Raw genomic sequence first — 11,241 nt, forward strand, 5'->3', positions numbered from 1 at the left:
GCTTTAAAACCCTTTTTTTAAATTTGAATTTCATTCATTATTGACGAAGATATTGTATATACAACTTTGAGCTAAAAAATACGCGATGACTTTTTACTCAACCTAATATATTAATAATTTTATAGAAAAATATTTACATAGTGCACATATCACAAAAACAAATACGTATTTGATATTTCTGACTTCTAATATTTTTAGAGTTTTTACAATATGTGCAAAAAAACATTTTTTACAATATCAGCCATATACACTCTCTTTCATCTATAATAATAAACAACTTTAATAAAACAGTACATCAAATAAAACAGTGATCAAAATTATTATAAATGTGTAGATTTTCATTATTTATTCTTTGGTAAAAAATGCATTAACAAATTTTTAAATATCAAAGATATCAAAGATATCAAAGACATCAAACAAATTTCATTGCATGACTACGATGCCAAGAAATGTATAACGGGACTGACAAACCGGTTAGTAATCTACTTTCCAGGCTAAAATAAAATATAAAAAATGAAATAAATACAACGGTAGAAAAAAATACGAACTTCAGCGCAAATGTAAAACGTATGGATTATATTCAATTTACATTCCTGAGAGTGTCCCAGGATGCGGGCGATGATAGTCCCGCTATACAACACAAACCAGTCATTTAAGTGAGACCAGTATCGCCTCGACTACCGACAGAAAAGTCATGAAGCTGCAAGTCTATATCAGATACCTCATTTGTATCTTGTTGGTGAATTTTGGAAGAATTGACTGCAATGGATGCGTCATCAATGCTACTGTAAGCTTCAGCATATCAAGTTTGCCGTGCTAATTTTTATTATAGTGGACTAGTTTTACAATTTTTTATGTATTTCCATAAATTGCATATATTTAACATGTATATGACATACATTATGCAAAAACAATTTTAATCATAATAATATAATTAATTTCTATTTTACATAGAATTATATACATTTCTTTCTACATTTTTAATTTAAAAAACACTTAGACATTAAAAATTATTACTTGAATTACAGCTAAAAAATATTATAAATGTATAAAAGCTTACATATGTATTCGTTGATTAGGTTGATAATCAGATTAAAATAAGGCATGAACGCGGTGTTTTCGATCTTCTTTTGGGAAGATTCCGGACCTGTGGTGGTTGCTGTAAGTAACATTATTACGATACAAATGTAACTATTAAATAACATGATATAAGCAAGGATAAAATTTAAAAGCGTTAAAACAATTCTATACTTAATATGTAAATAATTTATTACAAATAACTAATAACAATAACTACTTATTAATATCATATAATGAGCAATCTATTATTTAAATAGTAACAAAAGAAGAAAAACAATTCTAGCAGATTATTAAATTTACTGATTCTTGTTATAATTTATAAATATGAACTACTAACTATTATCTCTAAACTACTTTTTATTTATTTTTTATCGTACAAGACATGTCAAATATATTTTAACATTATAACTACTTTCTCAAAAATTATATAATAATCATTTATAACAACTTATTACATTTAACAAGAAATATTAATGTTTGCCCGCATTTATGAGGAAACTTCATGATACGCAATTCATATCATATTTTTTTTAATCTTTGACAAAATGGAATGGTTAAGCTGTGTTAACTATATATATTAATTAAATAATACACATTATGTAAAGCGTGAAAAATGTATAAAAAAAACAACAGTCAGTGTTTTAACTGTGAAACGTAACAGACATCAGTAAGATTTCCAATTGTGTTATTACTACTTTTGTGTGTTAAGCATTATGTATTTTATTAAAAATATGTTTTTCTTTAACTATATATGCTTTTATAAACATATACATATATAATAAGTGTACACACATATATAATAATTTCCTTTTAATATTTCTTGTACATTTGCTTTCTTTAACCTAATCTTTTATATATATTCGATATAAAATATTTTTTATACATCTGTAGTATGCGGTCGACCAAATCGTAAGACAGCGCGATTATTGGGTGGGGAACATACAGAATCGCATGAATTTCCCTGGCTCGCAAATATTCACATAAAGTCCAAATTGCTAGTGAGTGGAGTATTGATAAATGATCGTTATATCTTAACAGCAGCTAGTCAACTTATCGGGTTAGTATAAAGTAAAATTTTCAGCATTATTACAGTTAATAATAATAGAAGAGACTGAAAATGTAGGATATTCTGTATAATTAATATTTTTCTCGGCAGAGCAACAGCACATGAAATAAAAGCATCCTTGGGAGAATATGATCGATGTAACTTAGATATCTCATCAGTAAACATTAGCGTCGAGTCTATAATTTTGCATCCAGAATTTAATCTAGAGTCGAGTACTCATGATCTAGCTTTAATTCGTTTGAGTCGACCAACTAAAATCGAGAAGAGAATATCACCAATATGCTTACCCAATCCAGGTTTGTTTCTTTTTATGATTCGTAATATAATACAGCTATTGATATCTAATAAATATGAGGATAAAATATAAGAGTATATAACTAAATCTTTTCTAAATTCTAGGATCAACTTATCTTGGTCAAGTTGGAACTTTGGTAGGATGGACCAAGCACAAAGATCAGGCTGATAATGCGGCATGTAGGCCTCGAAAATTAGGACTTCCTATTCTAGGACAAAACGAGTGTATTAAATCAGGAATAAATGCAATGAACTTACAGGATGATTACGGATGCATTGGAATTGTTGGTACAAATTCTTTGGTATGCGAAGTAAGTGAATACATGTCATATTACGACTTTAGAATACAGCAATATATAATAATATTTATCTAAAATTTACAAAAGTATTTAAACTTAAAAAAATTTTTTATAAATTTAAATAAAAGCAATATTATTTATCTAGATTTGAAAACAACAAATTTACCAAAACTACGTATCATTTATAATTATATATCAAAATAATGTTACATATTTATAGAATGACGTCGGATCTTCTGTGCAATATCGATCATATGCCGGAATTTATGATCTTATTGGTAAATATGATCATTTGTAAAACTAAAACTGTTTAATATTTAAAAGTGTTTAAATATTTAATTTATTATACTATATAATAAAAATACTTCTATACTAATAGTAATATATTTTAAAAAATTGAGTTTAAAAAATGTATTTTATTCAAAGATAAATTATTAATTCTTAAAGAAATATATTAGTAATAAAATATGTATATATATTGTATTATAGGAATTATTCCGAGCGTGAATAAATGCGACGATTCTCCCAAGCCAACTGTTTTTACGAGAGTAGGGCCGAGTCTCGATTGGATATTACAACACACTAAAGATGCCTGCTACTGTACAAAATAATACAGCAAACTTACAGAATATTATTGCATATGTGATACTAATAATTATTTTATTGTTGTTATTTTTACTGCTATATATGTTACATTTTAAAAAGTAAAAATAATATTAAATATCAAATAAACAAAGCACTATTTAAAATGCATATATGTATGTACACATTTTGTTATTACACATGTATAAAAATGTGAAAATTATAATATATTAAACGAATGTATACTTCTTGAAATAAAAATATTTTTATTGCATTATAATAAGATATAAACTATAAAATATAAACAATGTATTTTAAAATAATTTCGAAATTATACCAGATACTAAACATTGAATTTTATAATGTTCAAACATTTTACAGACTAAGTAATTTGTTACTTCTCAGTAGGAAAACATTGTAAACCTTAAGTATTACCTTATCTAAAAACTATTGGCGAGTTAAACCACATCCGTTCTTCAGTATTCTCGCACGTCGAAATATTAGTCATTAAAATATATTTTACACTGTGCATTAAGTGTAGCACACGTCAGTTCAATAAAACACGTCTTAAAGAAAATTACAATTTCTTCTTAATGTTACGCATAGAATATTTCATATTAATTAATTTATCGTGTCTAACAGTTAAACATGTTAATACGTTACCGTGGTATAAACGAGTTCATGGACATACTGATAGATTTCACGAAACTTCTGATTATGAATATTGCGGTAAGATCAGTCTTAAATAATTTCATGCAACTTCGCAAGTAATGACAAAAGAAAAAATAATAACATCCCTACATTAAATATTAAATCTTTAATAAATGTTATATACTATCTTTGTTCTTATAAAAATTGTTTAATAATGTTGTTTTCACTTGTACATATATCCATTGAAATAAAATAAATAAAATATTTATCGAATATGATATTTTATATGCATGTAAGGAAATAAATCTAAATCATTAAAAATGATATAAAATTTAATATTATAAAAATATTCTTTTTGTTTTTATTATCATTATGTTTTAGAATGCGGAAAAAAAACTACTTCATCGTTGTCCAGAATAATTGGAGGGCGAGAAGTTTTTGAAAACGAATTTCCCTGGATGGCTGGTATTATAAGTATCAATAAATCACAAGTAATCTGCGGAGCGTCAATCATAAACGATCGTTATGTAATAACTGCAGCCCACTGTAATATTAATGGGTACGTATTATATGGGTACTATTTATAATGTGAAAAAACATCATCACTTCTTACAATGAATAATTTCTAAATGAAAAAATAAGTTTTAAAAGCCTATATTTTTACATTAAAAAAGTAGATACTACATTAAAACTATCATATATATTAAAATTATTTATAACATTATTATTTTTTAAAATAACTCTGGAGATTTTATCAAAACTTTTTTATGAATTTTAAAATAAAATTTAAATTTACATTTAAAAAAATTTTATTTAGTAAATAATTATTATAGATAAAAATAAAAGAAAGAAAAAAAAAGAGAAAGAAAGAGAATAAAAATATTATATACATTACATGCCAATAAAAGTTCATATATAAATTTACTATTCTTATTATGTTATTCTCTTACGAAAGTACATATTTAAAATAATTTTTTAATAAAATTTAATTTACATAAAAAAATTTATTTTATTTACAATAACGTTTGCATATTTACAAAGATCATATAAATTTGTAAGCAAAATGTAAAGTTATATTTTATAATTTTAGCAAAGATGATTTAAAAGTATCTGTTGGCGCTCATAATTCATGCAAATAGGATGCAAAAAGCATTATCTTTTCTGTTAAGAATATTTTCCCACATCCAGATTACAATAGAAACACAAATTTCGCTGATATCATGCTTGTAAAATTAATTATGAGGATTACTTTTAACGAACTTGTTAGACCGATTTGTTTACCAAAACTCGGTAATTTCTATAATTATCTTGTGTACAATATTTTATATCAATAGATATTAAGATTCGCAACTTTTAAATAAAATACTTAATAATTATTTTGCATTTTTTATGCAGAACTTGATGCAATCTCTCAATACAAAGGACATTCCGTATCTGCACTTGGCTGGGGATTTTCAGAAAATGAATTTTTATTTAATACAGACTGTGGTTTACGTATTGTAGATTTAACGTTATTTAAAAGATCGGAATGTCTTACTAACGTTTCGACCTTGCTTTGCGCAGGATATAAAAAAGCATCCCGAGGCACTTGTGGGGTATTCTTAAATATTTATAAATATTTTAATTAAATGTTCTCTTATATATAATTTACTATTTATGTTTGTATTAACATTATGAATCATTTTCATGAAGTAATAACTATGCATGTCTAATATGTTTCTAAACATATACAATAAATAATTTTTCTTAATGTTTTGAATCATTAGTTAAAGCTATTGATTTTAAATTGTATATTCAATTTTTTTACAACAGTCTATTCTTAATCATTATAGAACGGGAAAACTATTGTAATGGTGCTGAAATAGTGTCACATACTTTGAGGCAAGAAATATAATGAAATAGTGAATTATAATAAATCTCAAGAAAAAGCAGTAAGATTTTGAGAATAAATCGTCCTCTAAAAATTACTGATATTGCATATATTAGGTTGAATAAAAAGTCATCGCGTATTTTTTAGCTCAAAGTTGTATATACAATATCTTCGTCAATAATGAATGAATGAAATTCAAATTTAAAAAAAGGGTTTTAAAGCTTGAAATCTCTACTTTTAAAAGCTTAACACATTTTTCAAGTTTATATGAGTTTGATAATTTTTACATACCAAAAACTACGAGCTGAAAAAGACGAAAAATTTTCTTCTCACTTTGTGGATTTGTAACGTGTCCAAAACGAATTTGAGAAAATTTTCGATTACCTATCGTGAAAGCTTGATACTTTCCCTACAAAATCGTTTTTTTTAAATATTCCTACGACTTTTGATTACTGAGTTATCGCGGATTAAATAAAAGAATTATTTTGACTTTAATTGCTCATAACTCCATTAAAAATTGTCGTATCGTATAATTTAAAAAAGAGATTTTTAAAGCTGAAACTTTACTCTATTAAGATATATTTATATTGTTGGTAAGAAAGTAATTGCGGTTTTTACTGATAGATGTCTTTTAAAAAAACGCGATGACTTTTTACTTAACCTAATAATATATTTTTTATATATTGACTATCTTTTAAAAAATATTTATTTCTTGTTTAGTTTCAATCAAAAATATATCATAAGAGTCAAAAATATGTCATAAGAGTATCAATATCAATGTACAAATAAACTCAAATTATATATTTACAGAACCGATTTTAGCAATCATCAATATTTAATTTTCTGTGTAATTTATTTATCATTATCATGTTCATATTATTATCATGTCATAAAATACATTAAGAGATACAGCAATATAAATAATTTAAATAAAATGTTATATTATAAATTTATTTATCACACAGGGTGATAGCGGCGGCCCTCTTCAGATCTTGAATGAGAATTATAAATACGTCTTGATAGGTGAGTTGTAATATATACATATAGTCAATAACTTGATAATACAGAATTAACAAAATTTATTTTATAGGAATTACTACAAGTGGACTACTATGTGCTGACGTTAATTATCCAGATTTTTATACGGATGTTACACAAATGATTTCATGGATATTGCAAGTAACAAAATATGATTCCAAATACTGTTGGCATTGGTATGATTGAAACAATCTTCTAAATCATACATATAGAAATATCGTATAAAGAACAACGGATTTGTATCCGATAAGTCCAAATCCCGCATCCCGTATATATATATATAGAAAATTTCGTAATCCTTACTAACTTAACGAAAGTCGCAAAGAAACTCTTTAAATCTGGTGATTCTTTGGTTCAGACATGCAGAGACTGATATGATTCTACCCATCCCCCCATTATTACTACTATTAAATCATACAATCAAATAATTATTGAAATAATTTATTAATAAAAATGAAGTAAAAGAATAAACAAATTTTATACTATTCATTTTACAATATATGAATTATGATATAAAATAATAATAAACACGATATACAAATTTGTAAAATAATTTACGCATTGTATATAGCGTTAATTCCCAATCATTTTGTTTTATTGGTCCAACCTTATTTTTTCTTTTCTATTATTTTAAACGTTTAGAAATTTATAAGAATATATAAATATTCTTATAAATTTACTAATACTGAAGTGCAGACAATTTATGATTTTCTCACAATCCATTTAACGTTTATCAGCTGTTGCGGCACATAAAACGTTGTTGCATGAATTGTCCATAACTCGTGAACTATAATGCTCTGTACTTGATTGTCGACGTGCACGATACGATATCTGCAGGGCCGTACTGATATATGTGTCGAAGCAAAGAAATGGCAACTAACCAATAAAAATTCAATGAATGTTCAATTATCTTCAATGGCCATAATTTTTATATTAAAGTTACGCCTAAGGCAATAATGATGCTTTTGAAATTGCAATTCTTTTATACTTGATTTATGATGCAATTATGTGATTATTCATTATTAATAAACTTCTTTACTGTTCTATACTCTTTTTAGATTTAAGCGTAATGAAGAGAACAGCTATTTTCTGATTTATCCCTTTTTTTATTGAGAACGCAAGTTCTCAAATTGTCTTCTTTCTTCTCCATGCACCGACTTTAGTCACAGACACAATTGCTATAGGAAATCCTTATAAGAATTTATCGCCCATATACCACTTTAATACCCTTTCCCGCCTTTCCAAAAGTAATTTATAACACTTTCGAGTGAGAAAAAGCAGCGACCTGTAAAATCTGCCGACCTATTCTGAACAGAATAAAGTACATTCTTCACATAAAAGATAAAATTTAACAATTGAATATGTATATTAGTAATATTAATTGATTATAACAATATATTATATGTAATATATTATATGCTACATCAACAAATAAAAACCAATCTTTTCAATTTTTGAAACTTCGAATATTTTTAAAAAACCTATAAATATAATTTTTTATATCCTGAAATCTACATTTTGATTTTATATTTAATTCGGATCCTAAAGATTGATGGCGTACTTTGTGTTGCGCGATTATTCATTGGAATTTATCGTCTACGTATTAATGGGAATAGCAATTTATTGGAACACTCTTTTCGAGATATAAAATGACGACGATGTGATACGCTCAATAATGATGCAACATCGAAATTGGTTACTGTTGTTTGCGACTCGATATAGAACAGAGTGTTCTCTGGGTTGCGCTCAGTAATCGCATTGTTTTCAGAAGGTGAAATCTTGAGAGTAACGAATCATGAAGCCCCACTTGACTCTGACGATAATCGGCATTCTTCTGATCCTAGACGTTCGTTGAAAGAGTAATTAAATAAAGTTATCAAAAACAAGTCGGAAATATGACTGATAACTACCCAAACAACACGAAGTCGACTAAAAGTCGACTATAAATTAACCAAAAGTCGATTAATAGTCGATTAATACTTAACAAATATCTCAAAAAAACTCGACTAACAGTAATGTCGACTTACGACTTAGAATGTCGACTTACTCTATGTCAACTGGGAACAGTCGACTATATACCGACTGGAAGAAAGTCAACTATAAGTCATTCGTATTGTTTGAGTAGTTACTAAATAATTACATTATGCTCATTTTCAGGCAGCACACGTGCAAAGGCATCGTTTACATCTACGAGTAAATCGAGATTGCGGTAAATCATATTAAAATTATTATATTACATATACGTATGTAACAAAGCTTATAATACGAAAATCATACAACTATCACAATAAAAGTAATATTATATATTACTTTTATTCTGAAGTAACCTGTTAAATTTAGTGACCATTTACATTTAATTCCATTAATTTCACATTAATCGTATTTTTGTTTATACTATCAACTTTTTCTCCAATCCTATTATAAAAGTAATTATACGATAAAATAAAATAGTATGACAAATTATTAAGTACAAGTAATGTACAAAATTTTTCGTACATTATATGTATGAAAAAAATAGTTTGCTTAAATATTTAAAAATTTAGTTAAAAATTCTAAAAATAATTTCGTTTGACTATCAACAAAATTATGTAAAGAGCTCAAATTAAAACGCTAGAATGTAAAAATTTTTTGCAGTATTAGTCGATATGCTTGAGTTCTCTACATAATTATTTTAATGATACAACAAAATTATTCTCAGAACTATATCTAATTTAAACTTTTAGATACTTCAATAAAAATGTTTTTTTACATATATTATAAAAGAATTAAGCCTATTATACAATGTGCTCTTTGTTTTCTGTTTCTTGTTTTTTACTTTTTGCTTTTTCTCTTTTATAACCATTTCATCGACAATTGTATTTCTTGTTACATATTTCTTTTGAAATTCGTTAATTTTTATCTCCGGTGATATAAAACAAAAAACCAAATAAGAAGCAAAAAGACAAGATGTAAAAAATAATGAAAAGCAAGAAACAGAAAACAAAAAACACATTATAGAATAATTAAGAGTTGGCAAAAAAGATTTTAATCAAATTTTCTACAAAAATATAAATATTATATTTTCTACAAAGATATTATACATATAAGATATTTAATTATATTTTACTATATTTTAACTGTTTGTCTATATAATATAGAGTTCTAATTAATTTAAGAAATTTTTTTATAACAGAATGTGGACTGACAGGAGGGATATCGAATCGTATTGTCGGCGGAAAAATAACGATTCCACATATATTTCCTTGGGTTGTGGCAATACTTAATAAAGATAATCTCCATTGTGGAGGCACATTAATTAATAATCAATATATATTAACAGCTGGACATTGTGTTCAATGGTATATTATCTATTTTTTTTTAAAGGTTAAAGAGTCTTTAGTATCATACTCTTTTTTTTTAAAAAAGATTATATATTAAAGTCAATGACTCTGATTGATTATAAATAAAAGCAAATAAATAAATAATAACCTAAATCAAAATTTTAATTTGCAACTTCAAAAATATAATATTGGAGTTTTTATATAAATATTTGTAATATTATCGACAAAATATAAATTTGATAAAAAATATATTGTTATAAATTATTATAAAATATTATTGCAATTATATATATTTTTTGCGACAGAAACAAGTACATTTCATTATAATATATTATAAAATATTCTAATTTTCATATCTTCTTCCGATTTGCATAGGACGAATCATGCTGATCTCTCGGTCGGCATAGGTATGCACGATATTGAAAACCCAAATGATGGATACATAGTCGCAATCGATGAAATAATTTTACATGAAGATTTCGAGAGTGATTATCTCCATGATACAAACGACATTGCCTTGATTCGATTACAGCAGCCGGTTAAAATCGATGAAAACGTGAGACCTGCATGTCTTCCACATAAAGGTCAGCTTTGTACTCTTTTCATAATATTTAAGCTATTCCATTTAATTAAAAGTAAATATTAATTTATAAGACACTTAAAAATAAAGTTTAAATTAAGATATTTGTTTATATCTCTCTTATATTTTACATACATATGTCAGCATTTTTTAAAATAAAAAGAAGTAATAAGTTTTCAATAATAGATTCTGATTATACGGGACGGAATGTCAAAGTTACTGGATGGGGACGTGTCCAAATTGAAGGAGAACCTTCCCGATTTCTTCGTCAAGCTACTCTGAAAATAATGTCCTTCGCAGCATGTAAAAATACTTCATTTGGAGATCATGTCACGGAATCGATGATGTGTGCTTACAATGACAATACTGATGCATGTCAGGTATTACGATCAGTTTAATTTTCCAATGTATTTTGAAATCAAAATGTTAAACATCTTTTTTTATTGTATATATATATATAT

The 11,241-nt window shown here is 25.9% G+C and overlaps 3 protein-coding genes across 3 annotated transcripts in view; all 3 read left to right on the forward strand.

Moving 5' to 3' along the window:
* The first annotated feature begins 680 nt into the window (after positions 1 to 680).
* LOC108751726 (vitamin K-dependent protein C-like) lies at positions 681 to 3,385 on the forward strand. Its single transcript, XM_018492077.1, has 7 exons — positions 681 to 787; positions 1,080 to 1,161; positions 1,972 to 2,137; positions 2,237 to 2,442; positions 2,546 to 2,751; positions 2,960 to 3,017; positions 3,229 to 3,385. Exons 1-7 carry the CDS (start codon positions 695 to 697, stop codon positions 3,348 to 3,350), a joined length of 933 nt encoding a protein of 310 aa, XP_018347579.1. The 5' UTR covers positions 681 to 694; the 3' UTR covers positions 3,351 to 3,385.
* Positions 3,386 to 3,914: 529 nt separating this feature from the next.
* Positions 3,915 to 6,838, forward strand: LOC108751633 (venom serine protease 34-like). The gene is made up of 3 exons (XM_018491919.1): positions 3,915 to 4,050; positions 4,354 to 4,531; positions 6,808 to 6,838. The coding sequence occupies exons 1-3, from the start codon at positions 3,915 to 3,917 to the stop codon at positions 6,836 to 6,838; spliced, it is 345 nt and encodes a 114-aa protein (XP_018347421.1).
* A 1,747-nt stretch (positions 6,839 to 8,585) lies between these two features.
* Positions 8,586 to 11,241, forward strand: part of LOC108751668 (trypsin-1-like) — a 3,277-nt gene continuing 621 nt past the window's right edge. The window contains exons 1-5 of the mRNA XM_018491970.1: positions 8,586 to 8,726; positions 9,038 to 9,089; positions 10,053 to 10,218; positions 10,576 to 10,784; positions 10,967 to 11,160. Coding sequence (XP_018347472.1) covers positions 8,676 to 8,726; positions 9,038 to 9,089; positions 10,053 to 10,218; positions 10,576 to 10,784; positions 10,967 to 11,160 — 672 coding nt within the window. The 5' untranslated portion in view covers positions 8,586 to 8,675. The remainder of the gene's footprint in view (positions 8,727 to 9,037; positions 9,090 to 10,052; positions 10,219 to 10,575; positions 10,785 to 10,966; positions 11,161 to 11,241) is intronic.

This window comes from Trachymyrmex septentrionalis, unplaced genomic scaffold, assembly GCF_001594115.1.
Source record: "Trachymyrmex septentrionalis isolate Tsep2-gDNA-1 unplaced genomic scaffold, Tsep1.0 scaffold51, whole genome shotgun sequence".
NCBI classification, from domain to species: Eukaryota; Metazoa; Arthropoda; class Insecta; order Hymenoptera; family Formicidae; genus Trachymyrmex; species Trachymyrmex septentrionalis.